Source organism: Peromyscus leucopus, chromosome 7 (assembly GCF_004664715.2).
Source record: "Peromyscus leucopus breed LL Stock chromosome 7, UCI_PerLeu_2.1, whole genome shotgun sequence".
In the NCBI taxonomy this organism is placed as follows: Eukaryota; Metazoa; Chordata; class Mammalia; order Rodentia; family Cricetidae; genus Peromyscus; species Peromyscus leucopus.
Genome location: NC_051069.1, coordinates 51,484,642 through 51,508,743, shown reverse-complemented (window position 1 = coordinate 51,508,743; position 24,102 = coordinate 51,484,642). Strand labels below are relative to the sequence as shown.

The window sequence follows — 24,102 nt, the reverse complement described above, 5'->3', positions numbered from 1 at the left end:
ATACATCACCCCCATTCAAAGTTCAGACAACATTGTATAGGAGCAGATGCAAAGAATGTAAGAGCTAGATGAAAGGTTGTGCAGCCATTTTCTCCAACTAGAAACACTCTCTCCCTTTTAGAGGAAGGAGAGATACATAAAACTCAAGAAGCTAGTGAAACAAGATTCAGGAAGTTCAGAAAGCTACAAGATTCCCAAGGACACTTTACAAGGATTATAATAACAATAAACTATTACTACATAGAGACTCTCCAATGGATACTGTCTGAAAATGAGCAGGGAGGTTCAAGAAGGCAGCTTTCATGAATCATCACCAATTCCAGGGTGGGCTCCACAGTGGCACAACTGCCTTTGAATCACCCATGCTCCTGAAAGCAACCCTGTCTAAGTCACTATTCCATGCTATGAAGAGACATCATAACCAAGACAAGTCTTATAAAAAGCATTTAATTGGGGGCTGGCTTACATTTTCAGAGGTTAGTCCATTATCATCACGGCAGGCAGTATGGCAGTATGATGACAGACATGGTGCTGGAGAAGTAGCTGAGACTTCTATATCTTGATCCATAGGCAGAGTGCCAGAGTGGGTCTGGTACAGGCTTTTGAAATCTCAAAGCCTACCCCAACACATCCTCCAACAAGGCCACACCTTCAAATCCTTCTCAAATGATGCCACTCGCTGGTGACTAAGCATTCAAATATATGCACCTATGGGGCCATTCTTATTCAAACCACCAGAAACCCCTAACCCTTGTTCCTGTAAGTAACCCCCAAAAGTTCAGTGGCTCATCAAGCTCTATTTGGATGGAATAATTTCTTTGATCTGTTATCAGTGCCCTACCTGGGGTGAATAGCTGTTTATTTCAATTGCCCCCAAAAACTAACACAACACAAATGATTAGTACACATACATTGAGGTATTCAAAACATTAAAAGTACACCTACAGAGACACCTAAAATCCATGGCTATGTGAGCACACAGGATTTGAGAACATATGGAAGCATTTGCCATAATCCATACACGTAATTTGTCTTCTGTGTGAATCCCATTTAGCAAAGGTAGTGGAATACATTTTTTTAGTTCTAGTATTTCTTTTCTTAAAGTTATTCTCTACTGTGAGATCACAGGGGAACATTAAATTACTTAGCAGGCACATAACTGCTACACATATCACATATCAATAGTGCTTTGCTCTGTTGCAGTTGTTCACATACTTAGCAAAGCCTGAGATAATAATCAAGTTTCCATGCTACACTGTATGGTCTCCTACTTGACAGACTTGCGTAGACTCCAGTTACTTTTCCAAGTTCACTACATTCATGGGTCTTGAGTGTGAGGCCCCCATGTATTTTAGGATTCATTTTTAATTATGTGTATGTCTGTGTATGAGGCACATGCAAATGCAAGTGCCCACAGAGGCCAGAGCCATAAGATCTCCCCAGAGCTGGAGTTACAGATGGTTATAAGTGGCCCAACGTGGGTGATGGGAACCAAACTCAAGAAGAGCAGTACATCTGTTAAGCCATTTCTAGGACAACTGACTACCTGTGCTGAGCTTAATAATGTGCATACACAAATGTGCACACTTCTTAGTGCACTTTCCTCATTCTTTACATGAGTTTCACTCTGGGATTATTTATGTTCCATATGATCAGAAGAATAAATGATGCCTTTTTCATATTCTTTCCATTTAGAGTGTATATCTACTGAAGTATGAACAGTAGAAGCTTTCTCAATTCCTAATAATCATGGGGTTTCTCTACAGTATGTGTTCTTAAGTGTTTACTAATGGCTAAGTGCTCAGTAAAGGCTTTCCCACAGTTCTTATATACATAGTACAGGTCACTTTCAAAGGGTTTCTCTCCTGTGTGACTTCGTAGATGTTAAAGATGTGAGGAAAGAAGTGAAGGCATTCTGACATTCTCTGAATTCATATGGCTTTTCCCCAATGTGAGTTAGTGCAAGTGTAGTAAAGCCAGTGTGGCCCCCAAAGGCTTTTCCACACTCCTTACACTGATATAATTTTAGTGCAGAGTTAATTCAGAAGTGCATCTTAAGGCATGCAAATTTCTAAAAATTTTTGTACATATCTGATATTCAAAAGGCTTCTCACCAGTAAGAGTTTTCATATGTTAAGTGAGTTAAGAAAAGCTGGTGAATGCTCTCCCACATTGCTAACACAGATAGGGTTTCTCTCCAGTGTATGTACTTATGTGTCTGGTAAGGCATGAGCACTCAATGAAGGCTTTCCCACAATCCTTACATACATAGGGTTTCTCTCCAATATGAGTTTTCATGTGTCTACAAAGGTAGGAAGAACGCGTAAATGCTTTACCACACACTGTACACTCAAATGGCTTCTCTCCAGTGTGAGTTCTCAAATGTGCAGTAAGATATGAGGAAGATGCAAAGGCCTTTCCACATTGATAGCATTCAAAGGGCTTCTCTCCTGTGTGACTTCTTATGTGTTCAATGAGGCCTGCGGAGGTACTGAAGGCTTTCCCACACTCCTTACACTCATATGGCTTCTCCCCAGTATGAGTCAATACATGTGTGGCAAAGCTAGTCCGTCCACTGAAGGCTTTCCCACAGTCCTTACATTGAAATGGTTTTATTCCAGTGTGAATTTGGAAGTGCTTCTTAAGGCATGAGGAATTCCTAAATGATTTTGTACACACCTGACATTCAAAGGGTTTCTCATCAGTGTGAATTTTCATATGTTCAGTTAGTTGATAAAAGCTAGTAAATGCCTTCTCACATTCCTTACAATCATAAGGCTTCTCCCCAGTATGTGTTAGGGCATGTTTATTAAGGCACGAGCGCACAGCAAAGGTTTTTCCACACTCCTTACAGTTATAGGGTTTCTCTCCAGTGTGAGTCCGCATGTGAATGCGAAGGTAGGAGGAACGTGTAAACGCTTTCTCACACACTGTACACTCAAAGGGCTTCTCTCCAGTATGAGTTCTCAAATGCGCAGTAAGATAGGATGAAGAAGCAAAAGACTTTCCACATTGGTTACATTTAAAAGGTTTCTCTCCTGTGTGACTTCTCACATGTTCAGTAAGTCCTGAGCACTTCCCAAACACTTTCCCACACTCTGTGCACTCATAAGACTTCTGCCTTTTATGACTTCCTACATGTGTAGTAAGGCCTGAGTGTGCCGTAGAGGCTTTTCCACATTCCTTATCTTCATAGCATTTCTCTAAAACAGAACAATTTGTGGACTGAGTAAAAGCTTTCTTACTTTGCTTCCATTCACAGAGATTTTCTTTACTGTGGGCTTTGCTGTGTGCCTTAAGTTGCAACTGATTATCAACAAAGGATTTGCCAAAATCATTGGATTCAAAGGAATCTTCCTGAATGCATGTCCTCTGGTAAGCAATGCTTGGCATCTGAGCAAAGGCTTCTTCACACTGAATCAACACAGAAAGTTTCTCTTCAGTAGAGGTTTTCTTAACTGAAGGAAGTAAGTCTTTTCTATGCCAATTATATTCAGAAATCTTTTCTGTACTGCAAATATTCATATATGTCTGAAGGCATGGGCGTTCACTGAAGAATTTTCCAACCTTCTTAGAGTCACAGAGCTTCCCTCCATTGTGGCTTCCTGCCTGTTGAAAAAGAGATGAATGAGTACTAAAAATTTTTTCAGACTTATGTAGGACATTGTTGGGGTAACCCTAAAGCACAAAGCTTCATGCTAGGAAACAGGTCCCTGTGGGCAAAGGTTACTTCTCTCAAACATATTTTGTTCATGCATAGAAATATCACAGAATTCCAAATGTTCTCTGACTTTGGAAACAAAGAAATACCTTTGTTAATCTTGCCAGTTGTGTCTCATTTGATATATCTGACCAAAAACTGTCCAGCTGAAGTTTCTCAAGTTCCATTTTCCTTTCTGAAATAAAACATTAAAAAAATACACATACAAACATTTATACAACAAAATGGGATGTTAAGTATTTATTCTGATATTAAACATGCTAAATTAATAAAGATAGAATTAAACAGATTGATTATATAATCAAATTCAATTATATAATGCTATAATTTGACAGTCATAAGGATCTAGGGTCAAAATAAAATTAACAATTTTTTTCTTTTCACATTAATAAATGTGTGTGTGCACATGCATGCATGCATACATGCATACATGGCATGGTACAAGGTTGGAGGTTAGAAAAAATTACTAGAGATACAGTTAAGAGATGATGAAAATATCTCAAAACCTGCAGTCCAAGGACTTCAGTGTTCAGATTTAAGTTGGCCTTTTGGTTTTTACATTTATTTGTTTATTTTGTATGCATTTGTGTGTGTGCATGTGTACACATAAATACAGGCTTGCACTATGTGGGTTCAGGGAATCAAACTCAGGTAATCAGGCTTGGTAGCAAGTTTCCTTACCTGCTGAGGCATCTCATCAACTCTCTTTTAAAGTTTTTTCATTAGTGGCATTGAGAATGGATTTGCTCAAAATAAAAAGTATCATATATGAAAAAAAAAAAAAACTTCCTGTGACTAGAGAGAAGGCTTAGCAGTTAATAGCAGAAAACCTAGGTTCAATTCCCAACACGTACATGGCTGCTCAAAACTGTCTGTAACTCCAGTCCCAGGGCTCCACAGGCACTGCACACATGGTGCACAGATATATAATATAATATAATATAATATAATATAATATAATATAATATAATATAATATAATATAATATAATATAATATATATATGTAAGCAAAACATTCATACAAATAAAAATTTTTTAAAAAATTTCTAAAAAAGCTTCCTCGTACTTCAAAACAATGTTGAACTTGTCGATAAGAAGTCATTTTAGCCCATGCTCAACCTGGAGACTGCCTTGTTCCACTACAGTCAACAAATTTACTTCCTCCAACCAAGAGATCAGGCTGGGTCTGACAAGCTGAACTCCTATGCATGGGAAATGATACATCAATGACAGGCTGACAGAAGAGACAGCAAAGCCTCCCGTGGAAGAGAAATTATATTTCTAATGAAACATGAGAATTATTATCTTTTTTGAGATAGGGTCTCAGGTGGCCCAGACAGGCCTTGAACTCACTTTGTAGCCAAGGACAACCTTGAATATCTGATCCATGCCTCTATCTCCCAAGTACTGAAATTATAGACATGAAACACCATGTTTAGTTTTATGCAGTACTGGGAACTGAACCTTTTGTGTATGTTAGACAATTACTCCACAAATACTGCTACATCCCCAGCCCCTAGAACTGTTTTTATAAAGATTTATTGTTACTTTATGTATGTTAATATTTGCCTACATGTATGTATGTATACCATATGTATACAGATGCCCAAGGAGGCCAGAAGAGGGTGTCAGATCTTCTGAGATTAGAATTACAGATAGTTATGAGCTGCCATGTGAATGCCAGGAACTGAATTTGGGTCCTCTACAAAATAGCAAGATCACCTAGCCATCTCTCCAACTCCTAGAATTAGTTTTAAATAATTCAAAATGCAAATATTCATTATTTGGGCTATATTTGACTCCTGATATCACATTCAGCCCTAAATATATAGTAAAGCCAGGCAGTTATGGCAAACGCCTTTAATCCCAGCACTCAGGCTGTTCAAGGACAGTCTAGTCTACAGAGCCCCAGGACATCTGGGACTACACAGAGAAACCCTGCCTTGGAGAAAAAAAAATAGATATAAACATTACCAAGATTTTTCTTCAAATTGGATGTAACAGAAACGGAGAAAGATCTTCAATCTCATGGGAAATGACTATACCAATAGTTGTTTAGTTTTTTGTTTGTTTTGATTGTGTTGAGACATTGTCTTGCTATACAGCCCCGGCTGGCCTTGTACTTGTTATATAGGTCAGGGGGCCTTGAGTTTGTAGCAGTCCTCCTGCCTCAACCTCCTGCATGCTGGGATTATAAGTGTGCCCCATCATGCTCAGCAAGTTGTTACCATTAAGAGTGAAACATTCACATGGGAAAATAGTGAAAACAGGTGATGGGAAGACAAATGAAGACTTTTCTGATGTAGTATATCAAAGATAGAGTATAAAGTTGTACATTTCTAAGGAAATGAGAGTGATGCTACTAACTCTAAAACCACATTTGTTGACAACTGCCAATAACAGATTAAAATGTGCTAGAGTAATGACAATGTCTCTATTGTTTCCCATTATACTCACAGTTACATCATCAATCTTGAAAAAAACGTACTTTTCTTCCTTAAAAGGATATAGGGGATAATGATGGTCTCACCTATTGTGGCCACGTTCTGGTAGTTCTCCAGCATCACATCTCTGTAGAGGTTTCTCTGAAATCCATCTAATAAGTTCCACTCTTCTTTGGTAAAGTACACAGCCACATCCTCAAAGGTCACTGAGTCCTAAACCATCACATGCATGCCAATTTGAGCAAAGAGACATCACTTATGTTCAGTAGAAAATGCAAAAGTTACCCACATGCCTGTAAAGGAGTCTGTCTCCATCTTCCATGCCAGATTCAATGATACCAAGACATCTCTATCCACACTCATTCTGCGGACCTCATATAATCAATCATCTGACTTTTGGAACCACTTACTCATAAAGTTACACTTCTACACCTTACACAAGGAGCTCTTCACAGCCTGTTGATCTATACTGTAAATACTCATAAGCACAATACAAAGACTTGATAAATATGGGACAAGAGATGGCTTCTCAGTTAAGAATACTTGTTGCTCTTACAGAGGACCTGGATTTGGTTCCTAAAATACACACTGTGGTTCACAACTATTTGTAACTCAAGAGGATTCACCTTTCTCTTCTGACTTCCATGGGCAGCATGTATATACATGGTATACATGCATATATATACAGGCAAAACACTCATCCACGTAAAATTAAAATCTATAAAGAAAATTTGTTAATGATGTATGAATGCATTCTTGGAGAAAGATATCGGCATCTTCCTTATCATCTGCTATAACACTAAGAAAAATAAATTAGGCTACCAGTACCAGGAAAGTTAAGACTAGCATGGTTACTAAAACACTAAGGTAATCTCTTTAAGAGTAATCTCTCGCCAATGTGAGACACACCTTCCCAGGAAAATCCAACTAGGAACTTAGATTTGAGATGTTCTTTGTTGTCACTGTTGTTCTGATGAGCTCTGGGGACAGTTTCACTTACAAGGAAATGTGTTCTCTGTTGATCTAATTATCACACCTTTTGGAAAGATACTAATAAAATCTATTTTACTTTTAGATAACCTCTATATTCTTCATTATTACAGTACCTCTTCAGAAACATCACTCCATCCTGTATGAATTTCATTTCTCAAGTAACTTTCCATGTCTCAATTTTCTACATTGGAATTCTTTAGTCTTCTGTGGATGTACAAAATAAAAACTATCCTAGTGGCTCATGCCGTTAATCCCAGTGCTCAGGAGGCAGAGGCAGGAGGATCTCTGAGTTTGAGGCCAGCCTGGTCTACAGAGTGAGTTCCAGGACAGCCAGGACTGCACAGAGAAATCCTGTCTTGAAAATATATATTCTAGTAGTTCACATCTTTACAGCACTTGGGAGGGAGAGACAGAGATCTGTGAATTCAAAGCCAATCTTAGCTACATAGCAAGTTCCAGACTAGCTAGGGTTACATACGGAAACCCTAGAATAAACAGAAGGAAAGAGAATTTAAAAAGAAAGGAACATTAAGAGCTGACAGTGTAGCTCAATGACAACACACAGAAAGAGATCCTTTGTTAAACTTACCATTTGTATGTCTCAGGAAATACGTCCTCAGCAAATCCTATTGATATATTAGATGTTTGGGATTGTTTCTAAAACATTTTCCTGTTCTGAAATTTTACAAACAAAAAACAAATTTCAGTTTCAAGACAGAAAAGGTAAAGAAATTAAAAATCAGTGGGAGGTAAAAAATTGTAGTCCTATTTGCAGTTGTTTTCAAAATAAATATAAACACAGTGAGGGCAATGAGATGGCTCAGCAGGTAAAGGTGCTCACTGTAAACCTGAGCCGGAGTCTGGATACCCAAGACCCACATTACAGGAGAGCGGACTTCTGAAAGCTGTCTTCTAACTTACCCTTATACTGTGGCGTGCATGTACACCTCTCCCCGCCCCCTTCCCATCCACCCCCCCCCCCGCCTCTCTTCACACACACACTCACTCACTCACTCACTTACACTTCCAACTACACTGAACTTATCAATGACCAATTCTGTCCTCTCATTCTGTTCTTTCTATTTTTTTTTTTTTAATATATTTAGTCCTGGGAATGGAATTCAGGTCATTTGGATATCCTTACCCACTTATCCATCCCACTAGCCCTCCAATTGTTTTATTCCCAAAATATCAGATTGGATTAAACTTTGAAGTCTGATAGAGAAAATGAAAGTCTTATAACACCATGCTCTGGCGTTAGACTCCTTGGTGATTTTAAAACAGCATCGAGCCAGGCACAGTGGCTCACACTTGTAATCCAAGCACATTGGAGGCAGAAGCAAAAGGACTGCACCTGATGCCCGACTGGTCAATAGAGCAAGCTCCAGGGCCACATAAGAGATGCTGTCTCAATTAAAAAACAAACAAACAAACAAACCAGCCCTGGCACCTGTAATGTATGCTATAATCTTAGGTGTACAAAAAGCTGAGGTAAGATTACTTGACCTCTGGAGCTCAGGGTTACACAAGACACTGTCTCAAGGAAAAAGCATAGAGGCAGAAAGAAGGAGGAAAATATAATTTCACTTTTACTTAATTTTGAATCAATTAGCTACATAGCATGGGTTTACTCAATCTCTGACTCAAATGATATCAGGTGCTTTCATTAAATTTAAATATTGTGTTACCTGTATCTTTTTTTAAAGATTTTTTTTTTTATGTGTATTGGTGTTTTTCCTGAATATATGTCTGTGTGAGGGTGCCAGATCCCCTGGAACTGGAGTTACAGACAGCTGTGAGCTGCCATGTGGGTGCTGGGAATTGAACCTGGGTCCTCTGGAAGAGAGGTCAGTGCTCTTAACCCCTGGGCCATCTCTCCAGCCCATGTCACCTGTATCTTAAATAAATACAAGAAAGATATGCCTCACTCAAACTGCACCATTGTTTATAAAGAGTCCATTTTCCTAACATGTTCCATATAAGGCACAAAACTACTATAAAAAAATAAAAGTTAATTAATGGGCTTGGGAGGCTCGGCTGGTAAAGAGCTGGCTATACAAAGAGTGTGGTGGTCTGAATGGAAACGGCCCCTGTAGGCTGACAGGAAGTGGCGCTGTTAGGAGGTGCGGCCTTGCTAAGTAAGGGAAATGTGCAACTAGGGGCGGGCTTTGAGTTTTCAGAAGCTCAAGCCAGGTCCAGTGGTGCTCCCTTCCTGCTGCCTCCTGACCTGGACTCAGCTACCCCTCCAGCACCACGTCTGCCTGCGTGCATTCATGTGACCCACCATGACCACAGTGAACTAAACCTCTGAAGTGTCAGTCAGCCCCAATCAAATGCTTTCCTTCTAAGAGTTGCTGTGGCCATGGTGTCTCTTTACTGCAATAAAACACTAACTAGGACAGTGGGTATGGCAGCTGACCTGTAATCCCAATGGGTAGAAGCAACAGAGACAGAGAGTCCTCCAGAGCAAGCTGGTTAACTATACTAGCAGAAAAGGCAAGCTCCAGGTTCAGCCTAAATATATAAGATGGAGAGCAATTGAGGAAGATGCCCAACATCAACCTTGGGTCTCCACACACATGCACACACTTGTAACCATACACACATGTACCCCCTCACATACAAATAGGTACATGTGCACATACATCACACATACATATACAATTATTAACTAAAGTAAGATTTTTGAGGCCATGTCTAGCTGTGTATACTTTTAATCCCAGCACTCTAGAGGCAGAAACAAGCAGATCTCTGAGTTTGAGGCCAGCATGAGCTACACAGAAAGTTACTGACTAGTCAGGGATAAAAAATAGTGAGACCCTGGAAGGAGTAGGGAGACCAGTCATGATGACAAGTACCTGTAACCCTAGCTAAGAACTGCCCTAGGATCACTAGGAAGAAAATAGGAAGGAAGCAGCAAAGGATAGGAATGACAGTTGCTATAGAGCTTGCAGAGGACCAGCTGATGAAGTCTTTGTGCTTTGTGATGATTTGAATAGGTATGGCCCCCATAGACTCATGTGTTTGAATGCTTGGTCCAATGGGCAGTGGCACTATTAGGAGGTGTGGCTTTGATGGAGGAAATGTGTCACTGTGGAGGTGAGCTTTGAGATCTTATATGCTCAAACTATGCTCAGTGTGGTATAGTTTCCTTCTGCTGCCTGTGGATCAAGAAGAACTCTCAGTTCCTTCTCCAGCACATCTGCCTGCAAGCCACCATGTCGCACCATGATGATAATGAACTGTAAGACAGCCCCAATTTTTAATGTTTTCCTTTATAGGAGTTGCTGTGGCCATGGGGGTCTCTTCACAGTAATAAAAACCCTAACTAAGATATGCTTGTATGAAGATTTCCATCATCTGATCTCTCGGGAGCTACTAGAGTTCTTGAGTGGATTAGTAACAAAAGACTTTGTTACTTGGGGGAAAATGAGATTTTTCCAATTAATACTACCTCTCAGACTCTCTGTAAAGGAAAACCAGGGCTTATTCCCAGAAAGGAATCACATGGAGGATTTTCAGATTGACTTATAAAGCACATGCCAAACACTAGGTTACTTATAGGTATGGCAAGCTGCAGAGGACAGTGCAGCTGAGAACCCTCCCCTGGCTCAGAGCAGCAGGTCCTTGTCCTGGGAGAACTGGTTTCAGGCTCCGTTGATTCAGTGGAAGGAAGTCAGGGAAGTGTGACAGGCTCTCTGAGAAGTGACTTCAACTGCAGCCCTGTCAGCACTCCTGAGACTCAGCTGTTGAATCTGCTGCAAGTGCTTCAGATTCTGAGTTAAAAAGTCTGGATGAGCTGGACAGTGATGGCGCACACCTTTAATCCCAGCACCTAGGAGGCAGAGGCAGGCAGATCACTGAGCTTGAGGCCAGCCTGGTCTAGAGAGTGAGTTCTAGAATATCCAGACCAACACAGAGAAACTCTGCCTCAAAAAAACCAAACCAAACAAACCAAAATTTCTGGATGAAATGCCTAAAGATTGCTGTGGCTCTGGCAGCCCAGATGTCTCTCTGTTCTGTGGTACATGGGAACTGCCTGGAGGGAATATTCAGACATTTAAGGACACTTGACTATATACATCTGCTTACCATTCTGACCAATACCTATCCTTTAAAACTGAAGAAGCACACAGACCTTCATCTCCATACAGCGTGGAAGTGAAATAATGAGTTCTCTTTTGAAGAAAGTAAATACAAAACATAAGATGAAATTTTTACTTTTAAGTAGTTTATGTAGCAAATAACTTGCTCCACACTGTGACATCAGGCTGGAGAGATGGCTCAGTGGTTGAGAGCACTGGCTGCCCTCCCAGATGGACCTGGGTTCAATGCCCAGCACCCACACAGCAGCTCACACTTGTCTGTAACTCCAGTTCCAGGAGACCCAATGCCCTTACACAAACATACATGTAGGTCAAACATCAATGCATGTAAAATTTTTTTAAAATTAAAAAAAAAAATACTGTGACATCAAGAGAAGTATCAAATAATGTAGAATGCAGTGGAAAAACCAGTATGCTAACCAAGCCGCCTGAGACAAAAACTGAAACTTAACTGGGCACAGTTACACGAGCCTGTATGTCATTCCAGCACTGGGAAGTAGAAGCAGGAGGATCAAGAGTTTGAGGCCAGCCTGGCTATACAGCAAGACCCTGTCTCCAAAAATGAAAAAGTGGAGCAGGGCATCAAGATGGCTCAGCAGGTAAAAGTACTTGCTGCCAAGTCTGACAGTCTAAATTAAATCTCTAGAACCCACGAGAGAGAGAGAGAGAGAGAGAGAGAGAGAGAGAGAGAGAGAGAGAGAGAGAGAGAGAGAGAGAGAGAACACTGACTGAGTCCTGCATATAGTCCTCTCACCTCCACATATGCACCATGGCACATGTACATACATACAATAATAAATAAGTGATATTTAAAAAGAAAAACTAAAACTTTATTCTCCTTGAAGTTATGTTTTTGTTCCATTTTATATGAAGAGGTGGCCTTTCATGTTTTCCCATTTTCACTGTAAGTTAGCAACATCTGCAGCATAATCTTTAATTCCAGGTTGGCACATTGCTTGAGGTCAACAGAATATACTTCAGGAGAAACATGACTGATTTATGAACTTGGTGCTTGTTACTTTTCACTGATGATGTAACCAACACCAGCAGTGTGCTCATTCTCTTCCGTTTCCTCTATTTGTTCTCCACCAAATAACAGAAGAACCACAGTTTCAGAACAACTGCAATGACTCATTACCTCCCATTGGCAACATTCATAAGATAAATCATAAAGACATTAAAGTGATCTGGCAGTTCAAAAAGGTAGGAAGGAAGAAGAAAAGGAGGGAAAGAGGGAATGAGGGAGGAAGGTCAGTTCTTCATTATAGGAACATTAGTCAGCTTTGTTAATGCCTCTTGGAATCTTTGAACCATGTGATGAGGCCCAATAGCATGTCTAGGAATTCTAATACAAGAAACTGTCAGTACTGACCTGCTACTCACCATCTAAACAACAAATGAATGGCAAATTATGGAGGCTCTCGTGGAAACAGAAGATATCAGATCCTGAGCCTATTACCTTCCATAAGGAAAAAACATCTAAACTTGACAAGAAATTGAGAGACAAACTTGGATCCTCTGATATATTACACCTCAAGTTAGGCAGGGGCTTACCTGCCCTGTCACTTGACATTGTCAAGTTGCCGAAGAAGACCACCCCACCCTAGAACATTTAACTACCTAGAACACCAGTTGTCCCTTAGGATTAATTGAGTGACTAATGGAAATGCATAGACTATACAAATGGCACTGCCCACCATCATGTAATGGAGCATAAGAGGACTCTGTTCTTTCCATTCCTTAGCAAGGATATCCACAATGAAAGACAGGACCCAAAACAATAAAACACTTGACCAAGGTCAAGCAGTCATCGTACTGCTTAGTGTTCTGTCAAAAGAATGTCTCAACTTTGGATTTATGAGTTACTGGACAATTACTTTAAAACTCTCCTTCAAGCCCTGTGAGATGGCATATGTCTATAATCTCAGCACTTGAGAGACAGGGTAAGCAAATCACTATGAGTTTGAAGTCAAGCTGATCTATATAGTAAGTTCCAGGCCAGCCAGGGCTATATAGTGAGACTCTGTCTTGAAACAATAAAATTAAACAAAACAAACATATACTCTTCAGGGGGTGGGGAGAGATATTCAATGGTTAAAAGCACTCACTGCTAGTTGGAGGCCAGCAGGCGGGACTCCTGCATGCAGGCCTGAATACCAGCAACCAACATCGGACCCTGTAATCTACAAGACCCACTCCATTCCCAACCCCACCCATTCCCCAAAACCTCAGCTGCTCCCTGAGACACAGACTCTGCCAGATCCAATTGGACCAAGAGGTGAGTGACTATTGTCACAGCTGGTCACCCCAGCCTCTAGGCCCTAGGCCCAGGAGAACAACCCAAGCTCCCTCACTCCCACCCATTGCAGTCTCAGTAGCAGGCCAGCAGGCAAGGCTCCTGTGGGTAAGCCTGACTACCACCACCCCGCATTGGACCCTGGAATCTACAAGCCCCAATCTGTTCCCAAACCCACCCTCCTCTGGAGATCCCAGCAGCTCCCTGAGATACAAATACTGCCAGTGCCATATGGAACAAAAGCGACTCCCTAAGACACAGACACCATTTGCACAGATTGGAGGAAGAGACAGGTAGATGTCAGTGCATGAATACATTCAATAATATAAAGAGCAATATGGTACCACCAGAACCTAGCTGTTCTACTACAGCAAGACCTGAACATCCCAACTTAGAAGAAGCAGAAGAAAACGACCCTAAAAATGACTTTATGAAGATAAGAGAGGCTTTTAAAGAGGAAATGAAAAATTCCCTTAAAGAGGAAAAGACAAACAAAAAAAAAATGGTAGAAATCAATAAACCCCTTAAAGAAAGTCAAGAAAATGCAATCAAACAGGTGAAGGAAACAGTTAAAGACCTGAAAATTGAAATAGAGGCAATAATGAAGACACAAACTGAGGGAATGCTGGAATGGGAAAATCTGAGTAAACGAACAGTAAACGAAAGTGAACTACAGATTTAAACAATACCTATCTACAAATCCATACCCTACAGAAATCACTAGAAGAAAAAATCCAACCTAAGGAAGTTGGATGCACCCACAAAACACAGGCAATAGATAATGACATAGCAGTAAATCCCAAAGAAGGGAAATACATACACACTACCACCAAAAAAATAACAGGAACTAGTAATCACTGGTTATTAATATCCCTTAACATCAATGGACTCAACTCACCTATGAAAAGACACAGGCTAACAGAATGGAGATAAAAACAGTATCCATCCTTCTGTTGCATACAGGAAACACACCTCAACTTCAAAGACAGACACTATCTCAGAGTAAAGGGTTGGGAAAAGACTTTTCAATGAATGGACTTAAGAAGCAAGCTGGTGTAACTATCCTAATATCTAACAAAATAGATTTCAACCTAAAATTAATGCAAAGAGATGGAGATGGACATTTCATATTCATCACAGGAAAAATCCATCTTAATTCTGAACATCTATGTGCCAAATACAAGGGCACCCACAAATGTAAAAGAAACATTACTAAAGCTTAAATCACACATCAAACCCCACACACTAATAGTGGGAGACTTCAACACCCCACACTCACCAATAAACAGATCTGCCAGACAGAAAGTTAACAGAGACATAAGGAAACTAACAGAGATTATGACTCAAATGGACTTAATAGACATCTACAGAACTTTCCACCCAAACACAAAAGAATATACCTTCTTTTCAGCACCCATGAAACCTTTAAAATTGACCACATACTTGGTCACAGAGCAAATCTCAACAAATACAAAAAAAAAAAAAAATTAGAATAACCTCCTGTATTTTATCAGACCACCATGGCTTAAAGTTAGATTTTAACAACAACAAAATTACAGAATGCCTAAAAGATCATGGAAACTGAATAATGCTTAATTGAATCTCCACTGGATCAAGAAAGAAATAAAGAAAGAAATTAAAGATTTCCTAGAATTCAATGAAAATGAATGCACAACATTACCCAAACTTATTGGACACTATGAAAGCAGTACTAAGAGGTAAGTTCATAGCTCTAAATATCCAGAAAAAGAAGAAATCTCACACTAGTGACTTAACAGCACACCTGAAAGCTCTAGAACAAAAAGCAAACTCACTCAGGAGGAGTAGATGCCAGGAAATAATTAAATTGAGGGCTGAAATCAATAAAACAGAAACAAAAGGATACAAAGAATCAATTAGAAAAAAGAGTTGGTTCTTCCAGAAAATTAAAAAGATAGACAAACCCTTATCCAAACTAACAAAAAGACAGAGAGAATATCCAAATTAACAAAATCAGAAACAAAATGGGAGACACAAAATAGACAAGGAAGAAATCCAGAGAATCATCAGGTCATACTTCAAAACCTGTACTCCACAAAATTAGAAAATCTAAAAGAAATGGAGCTGGGCGTTGTTGGCGCATGCCTCCCAGCACTCGGGAGGCAGAGGCAGGTGGATCTCTGTTTGTTCGAGGCCAGCCTGGTCTACAGAGTGAGTTCCAGGACAGGTGCAAAGCTACACAGAGAAACCCTGTCTCAAAAAACTAAAAGAAATGGACAATTTTCTGGATAAGTACTACATACTAAAATTAAATCAAGATCAGATAAACAATTTAAATAGACCTATAACACCTATGAAAATAGAAGCATTCATTAAAAATCTCACAATCACAAAAAGCCCAGGGCCTGATGGTTTCAGTGCAGAATTCTACCAGAATTTCAAAGAAGTGCTAATATCAATACTCCTCAAACTGTCCGACACAATAGAAATAGAAGGAACATTGCCAAACTTTTTCTATGAGGCTACAGTTACCTTGATACCCAAACCACTAAAAGATAAAAAAAAAAGAGAATTATATCATGAACATTGGTGCAAAAAATACTCAATAAAATACTGGCAAACATAATCCAAGAACACATCAAAAAAATCATCCACCATGATGAAGTAGGCTTCATCCCAGAGATGCAGGGATGGCTCAACATATGAAAATCTGTCAATGTAATACATCATATAAACAACCTGAAAGAAAAAAAATATATATGATCATCTCATTAGATGCTGAAAAAGCCTTTGACAAAATCCAACTCCCCTTCATGATAAAGGCTCTAGAGAGATCAGGAATATAAGAAACATACCTAAACATAATAAAGGCAATTTACAGCAAGCCAACAGTCACCATCAAATTAAACGGAGAGAAACTCAAAGCGATTCCACTAAAATCAGGAACAAGACAAGGCTGTATACTCTCCCCATATCTATTCAAGATATGAAGTTCTAGCTAGAGAAATAAGACAACTAAAGGAGATCAAAGGGATAGAAATTGGAATGCAAAGGAAGAAGTCAAGCTTTCACTATTTGCAGACGATATGATAGTATACATAAGTGACCTCAAAAATTCTACCAGGGAAATCCTACAGCTGATAAACACCTTCAGTAATGTGGTAGGATACAAGATTAACTCAAAAAAATCAGTAGCTCTTCTGTACACAAATGATAAAAAGGCTGAGAAATAAATCAGAGAAACACCACCCTTTACAATAGCCACAAATGATATAAAATATCTTGGGATAACACTAACTAAACAAGTGAAGGACCTGTATGATAAGAACTTTAAGTCCTTGAAAAAAGAAATTGAAGAAGTTATCAGAAAATGGAAAGATCTCCCATGCTCATGGATAGGTATGGTGGTATTTTATTTGTACTGAAATGTGATTTTAATTGTATGTTAATAAATAAAGTTGCTCGGGGGGGGGTCAGAGCTATTAGCAAGCCATAGGAAGGGCAGGGCGGTGGTGGCGTATGCTTATAATCCCATCACTTGGTAGGCAGAGCTAGGTAAGTCTCTGTGTGTTCAGGGATATAGCCAGCATTGGAGACACACGCCTTAAAGACCTGGAGGGTTGTACTTACAGGCAGTGACGAGACAGTCACGTGTTTGGGTTTACAACCAATGAGAAGGCAGAACAGAAAGACTATATAAAGACAAACACACAGGAAATAGGTCTCTTTTTGGAGAGGTAGGACCACGGCAGGAGGAAGGGTAAGGTTTTAGCTCTGAGCTATGACCTCTTGGCTTTCTTCTTTACATTGGTTCTGTGTTTCTTATTTAATAAAATGGTTGGTTACATCTACAGATAGGTAGGATTAACATAGTAAAAATAGCAATCTTACCCAAAGCAATCTACAAATTCAATGCAATCTCCATCAAAATCCCAACACAATTCTTTACAGACCTCGCAAGAACAATACTCAACTTCGTATTTAGAAAAAAAAAAAAAAAAAAAAAAAAAAAAAACCTAGGATAGCTAAAACAATCCATTACAATGAAGCAACTTCTGGAGGCACCACCATCCCTAACTTCAAGCTCTACTATAGAGCTATAGTAATAAAAACAGCTTGGTACTGGCATAAAAACCAACATGTGGACCAATGGAATCAAATTGAAGACCCTGACATTAATCCACACACCTATGAACACCTGATTTTTTACAAAGAAGTCAAAACTGTACACTGGAAAAAAGAAAACATCTTTAACAAATGGTGCTGGCATAACTGAATGTCAACATGTAGAAGATTGCAAAAAGATCCATATCTACCACTATATACAAAACTCAAGTCCAAGTAGATCAAAGACTTCAACATAAATCTAGCTAGCTACAATGAACCTGATAGAAGAGAGAGTAGGAAGTAGTCTAGAGTTCATTAGCACAGGAGACCACTTCCTAAATATAACACCAGTAGCACAGACACTGAGAGCAACAATTAAATGGGACCTCCTGAAACTAAGAAGCTTCTGTAAGGCAAAGGACACGGTAAATAAGACCAAACAACAGCCTACAGAATAGAAAAGGATCTTCATCAACCCCATATCTGACAGAAGGCTGATCTCCTAAATATACAAAAAACTCAAGAAACTAGATATCAAAATACCAAACAATCCAATTAAAAAATGGACTACAGAGATAAACAGAGAATTCTCAAAAGAAGAATCTCAAATGGCTAAAAGACATTTAAGGAATTGCTCAACATCCTTAGTCATCAGGGAAATGCAAATCAAAACAACTTTGATACTCCATCTTACACCTGTCAGAATTGATAAGATCAAAAACACTGATGACAGCTTATGCTGGAGAGAATGAGGAGTAAGGGGAACACTCCTCCACTGTTGGAGTACAATCTTGTACAGCCACTTTGGTGACTTCTCAGAAAATTGAGAATCAATCTACTCAAGACCCAATGATACCACTCTTGAACATATACTCAAGGCATGCTGAATCATACTACAAGGACACCTGCTCAACTATGTTCATAGCAGCATTATTCGTAATAGCCAGAACCCGAAAACAACCCAAATGCCCCTCAACCAAAGAATAAATAAAGAAAATGTGGTATATATACACAATGGAGTATTACTCAGCTGTAAAAAACAATGACATCATGAAATTTGCAGGCAAATGGACGGAACTAGACAATATCATCATGAGTAAGGTAACCTAGACTCAGAAAGACAAACATGGAATGTACTCACTCTAACCATCTAGTGGATACTACATGTAAAGCAAAGGATAACCAGACTACAACCCACAGCTCCAGAAAAGGTAGGAAACAAGGAAGACCCTAAGAGGGATGCATGGATCGTATTGGGAAGGGGAAACAGATGAGATCTCCATGAGTAAACTGGGGATGATGGGGGCAACAGAGGGGAGGGAATGGGAGATGAAGACATGAGGGAACAAGATGGTTGAGCTGAGGAAGGGATGGAGTGGGAGAGCAATGAAAGAGATATCTTGATAGAGGGAGATATTATGGGATAAGGGAGTAACCTGGTGCTAGGGAAATTCCCAGGAATCCATAAGGATGACCCCAGCTTAGACTACTACCAATAGGGCAGAGGGTGCTTGATCTGACCCACCTCATTAATGAGATTGGTGAACACCCTGTCATCACAGAGCCTTCATCCAGTAACTGATGGAAGCAGATGCAGAGATCCACAGCCAAGTACTGGGTTGAGCTCCAGGAGTCCAGTCAAAGGGAGGGTAAAGGGATTCTATGAGCAAGGGGGGTCAAGATTTTGATGGGGAAATCTACAGAGACAACTGTATAAAGCTCGTAGGGACTCACAAATTTTAGAAAGACAGCTGTGGAGCCTGTATGGGACTGGACTAGGCCCTCTACATAAGCAAGACAGTTGTGTAGCTTGGTCTGTTTAAGGGGCCCCTGGCAGTAGGATCAGGATATATCCCTGTGCATGAGCTGGCTTTGGTCGCTCACCCTTGATGAAGAGGGAAGGGCTTAGTCATGCCTCAATTGAATGTACCAGGCTTTGTTGACTACCCATGGAGGAAGGGATGGGGAATGGGTGGGGAGGATGCTGGGCAGAGTGGGAGGAGGGATGAGATGGGGATCTGTGGTTGGTATGTAAAACAAATAAAAAAATTTAAATCAAAAAAAAAAAAAAAAGCACTCAATGCTCTTATAAAGGATCCAGCTTCGGTTCTGCAAGTGGGTCATAGCTGCCTGTAATATTGGTCCAAGGGTGCCTGGCGGTGGTGGTGCGCACCTTTAATCCCAGCACTCAGGAGGCAGAGGCAGGCGGATCTCTGTGAGTTCAAGGCCAGCCTGGTCTACAAAGTAAGTTCCAGGAAAGACACAAAGCTACACAGAGAAACCCTGTCTCCAAAAAAAAAAAATATTGGTCTAGGTCTAGGGGCTTTAAGGCTCTCTTCTGGCCTTCTCTAGCGTGTGCGCACACACACACACACACACACACACACACACACACACACACCCTCCCTCTTGGAACTTTCTTGACAGATAACAAAAATATAAAGGAAAATCCACACATGTCTATTTATACAAAACAAGTCCTTGTCAGAATATTTCTTGTTTCTGTTACTCACAGTGAGCTTAACGCTCAGCTAAGGATTCTAATTACTTAATTTCCTATCCGTGGAAAATTTACATTCTTGCTCTGTTGTTTTCTCCTGATTTACATCAATTGAATACCTTTTATTGCCTCTGCCAGTTACCTGATTGAAGAATATTTTTTGCTTTTTCCCCTCCACACAGAAAATGACTAAAGTATCAAACAGAGTAATCCCTGGTTCATTTGTCTCTCTTCATAAACATAAGCTGCAATTCCTGAAAACTTTTATCATCTCCTCTCTTTTCCTGTTTATATATTTTTAAGTTTTTTAAAATTTATATTATTTTATGTGTATGACTGTTTTGCCTGACTGTATGTATGTGCACATGTGTGGCCTGGTGCCCCAGGAGTTCAGAGGAGGGTGTCAGATCCCCTAAACTGGAGTTAAGGATGATTGTAACCCACCATGTGGATTCTGGGAACCAAACCCAGGTTCCCTGCAAGAGCAACAAGTGCTCCTGATACCACGCCCCCTCCCGAGCCCCTCCTACTTATATTTTTGTTGTCAGTTTAAACATTCCTTTTTCTTGTGTTCTCTCCTTAGATCCTAAAGCAGAAAATAATACTGTCCTCTACTTCTATAATCCTAATCAAATTGTGATAATAAATGCATCCTCTTAGTTAGATGGTTTAGTAAAAAACAAAGAAGAAAGTATACTTGGGGTAGAGGGACTGAAGAAATGTCTCAGTGGGTAAAAGCAATGGCTGCTCTTCCAGAGGACCTGAATTTAGCTCCTAGCACCCACATACCGGCTCACAGCCATCTTCAACTCCAGGTCCAGGGAATCCAATACCCTCTTCTGGACGAAGAGTAGTTCTAGGTTGGGAATGGAGAAATGACTCAATAGTTAAGAGCACTGGAGGTGATGGCTCAGTGATTAAGAGCATTGGCTGCTCTTCCAGAGGACCTAGGTTAGACTCCCAGCACCCACATAGCAACTCACAAACCATCTGTAATTCTAGTTCTAGGGGAGAGGATGTCCTTTAACGGTCTCCAAGGGCACTGCACTTACATGGTGCACAGACAGACATTCTAGTCAAAAAATAAACACCCATACACACAAAATAATATTTTTTTAAAAAAAAAAAAAAAGAGCATTGGCTGCTCTTGTAGAGGACCCAGTTCAATTCCTAGCACCCACATTGGTGGCTGGTGGCTCACAGCTCTCTGTAACTCTGGTTCCTAAGGATTCAGCTTCCTCTGGCCACTACTGCATATCTATGGTACACATACATACATACATACATACATGCAGGCAAAACAGACATAAATATAAAATGAAAGTGTCTTCAAAGAAAACAATAGCTCCAGGTAGAAGTTTGTCTCCATGATTTAAGCAACCAGATACAGGAAATACAAAAAAACAGAGAAACCAATTAAATACAACAGGAGGGCTGGGGCTACAGCCTTGAAAGCTTGAGAGCCATTAGGTTCAATTGGCAGGACCACAAAAACAAATAAGCAAAAAAGGAGAACAAACTCAAAGTGGGTGATTCTTCTAAAAGAATGAATGAATGAATGAATGAATGACTCATTCAAAAGACAAAATGACAAGACAAAAGCAGTCACTCTCAGTTCAGAGAGCAAGACATAAGCAATTACAAGATATGAACCTTGAATGTACAGAAGAGACTTAAGAAATAAGAAACAAGTATACTTTTGGGCCTGGAAAGATAGCTGAGTGGTTAAGAGCACTGGCACTCTTCCAGAGTGTTAAGTCTCAAACCTTGGGACAAATGGCTGAGGTACCTGTTTAACATATCAAAGTGCACCTGGCTGCCAGGTTCTCCCAGTATCCCTCAGTCCCTACCAGTGACAGGGTATGGCTAGCACACTCCGCCCTCTACCCTGAACTCTCCAGCCCCGGGGCTGAGCTGCCCTTTCCCTGAGGCTCTTCCCTAAATGATCCGGACATTTGGTTACCCGCACCTTTTGTACCTTTGACCTCCTGTCTGCTGTACCTGGTTCCCCTGTCTGTGCCTACCTTCCCCTCCCCCTCTCCGCGCACGGCCCAGCTCAGTCTGGTCACGTCCACTCTGGACTCTCCCAGCGGTGCCTGCCTCTGCCTATGCTCTCCCACATATCTATATTAATTTCTACTCCACCATACCTAGGAGCAGTCATGTCCTTTCCTCTCCTTTTGTCATTCACAGAGGACCTGTGGAGAATTTTAGTTTTACTCAGGCTACTTATTAGTAACATTGTTTGCTGAGACAAGATTTTGTAATGGTGCCCAGGCTAGCCTTAAACTCCTGAACTTCCAACCCTCGCCTTCTCGGTGCTGGGACAAGTGTGCCCAACCACATCCAGCAATAAGGCATTTTTCTTGCTTTAAGAGATACACTGCTGGGGCTGTATGTAGTCTGCTCAGCGGAGTGTGAGCACTGCTCTTGCAGAGGAACCGGGTTCGATTTGGTTCCCAGCATTCACAATCGCCTCAAGCCGAAAAGACGCTCACCTCAACCACGTGAACACTTCGGACTCTCCAACTGCTGAAGAAGACTTACGATCAAAACCAAATAGGAGTAAATTCTTTTCCTTTCAGAAGTGAACGGGTCGGGTCGCGCTCTCCCGCGCAGTCCGAGAAAACGCCGCCGCCTCAGCGGAGGGGCCCGACCCTTGTCACCTAAGCAGCCTGCTGGTCACCACCTCCGGGAAGCAAAGGAACTACAAATCCCAGAGTCCACCCCGGAAAAGACTGAAAGCCATAACCAACAGTGTTTCCGCTTCCGGCCTAGGGCTGCAGGATCGTTTTTGGGTCCAGCTCTGGCTCCCGTTCTGTCATTTGTAAGCCAGTCAAAGACATTAGAATTTCCACTCACGAAGGTGCAGTTGGCCCTCGATTAACTGATTGCAGGAAAGAGAGGCAGAAATAGACCCACAAAGTTGAGGACACAGTTACGAGGGTGGACGGGACTGTGGGTGGGATCATCCACTAGTGGGACTCGAGTGGCAGGTCCCGTGTCAGAGAGCAGAAAGGTTAGAAGAGTGTGTGCTCGCAGGTCGTTTCCGCACACCGCTCTTTAGTTGATTAGCTGCAGTGTTAAGCCTAGGGATCCATAAAATGAACTAAATCCTCTTTAATCATTCTGTCTTTTACATCATGAATTCTCTTTTATATGGACACTGTCCCAATTCCAACAGTTGAGACCTGGAGTTTTCTGTCCTATCGCGATAGACCCAGTGCACAGGAGTCCAGACCAAGACTGATATGAAAAGACACCGGAGGTCGCTGGAAACATGAGTACTTTCCGGTTTTTGTTTTTTTTTTTTTTTTTTTTTTTAGACAACCCGAGTTTGACTCAGTTATTGGCTCCTGCAAACGTTAGCCTTATCAATAGACTACATGGCAGCCAGGGTTCTGTCACGATATATAGGAGCTATGCTATTGAGATTGCCTCTGTCTAGCTTTGCTCCAGAACTCAAACTGCTATGCTGTCCATGCAGACCATCTACGCGAAGAAGGCCACTCCAGCTGTGCTCTTCTGAACTCATGGAATTGTCCTTTGACAAAGCTGAGGAGAGTGGATTCCTCTACTGTAGACCTCACGGCAGGACTAGAGAAAACAGATTGCTCATACCCTGTAGTACCTCAGGCTCTGGCCTTCACCAACCCAGTGTATCATATTAAATATTAATCAATAGAGACTAGAAAGACAGCTAAACAATATCTCTACTGCTCTTGCAGAGGACCTTGGTTCCATCCCCAGCACCCATCAGGCATCTCACAACTGCCTGTAACTCCAGCTCCAGGGGATCTTATGTGCTCTTCTGGCATCCTTGGGAACCTACATATGTGTGATGCACATAAATTCATGCAGGTACACACATGTACATCTGAAAAATAAATCTTTTTAAATGATTAGGGAAAATAATTGTATAATTAGTTCTCAAAATAAAACATAAATGGCCAAT

General features: G+C 40.7%; 1 protein-coding gene across 1 annotated transcript; it reads right to left on the bottom strand.

Annotated features, from left to right (window-relative positions):
• Positions 1-1,425: 1,425 nt before the first annotated feature.
• On the bottom strand, positions 1,426-24,075 carry LOC114695186 (zinc finger protein 26-like). The gene is made up of 5 exons (XM_028872400.2): positions 22,646-24,075; positions 7,749-7,834; positions 6,253-6,379; positions 3,811-3,896; positions 1,426-3,609 (listed from the first exon to the last, which is right to left on the bottom strand). The coding sequence occupies exons 2-5, from the start codon at positions 7,749-7,751 to the stop codon at positions 2,176-2,178; spliced, it is 1,650 nt and encodes a 549-aa protein (XP_028728233.1). The 5' UTR covers positions 7,752-7,834; positions 22,646-24,075; the 3' UTR covers positions 1,426-2,175.
• Between the last annotated feature and the right edge of the window lie 27 nt (positions 24,076-24,102).

What these genes read in the sequence shown, in the direction of transcription:
- LOC114695186 (XM_028872400.2), bottom strand. An exon ending in CCAGAACGTGGCCACAATAG is followed by an intron (nt 3,897 to 6,252) that starts GTGAGACCATCA and finishes GTTTTATTTCAG; the next exon opens with AAAGGAAAATGGAACTTGAG. An exon ending in AACTGGCAAGATTAACAAAG is followed by an intron (nt 3,610 to 3,810) that starts GTATTTCTTTGT and finishes CTTTTTCAACAG; the next exon opens with GCAGGAAGCCACAATGGAGG.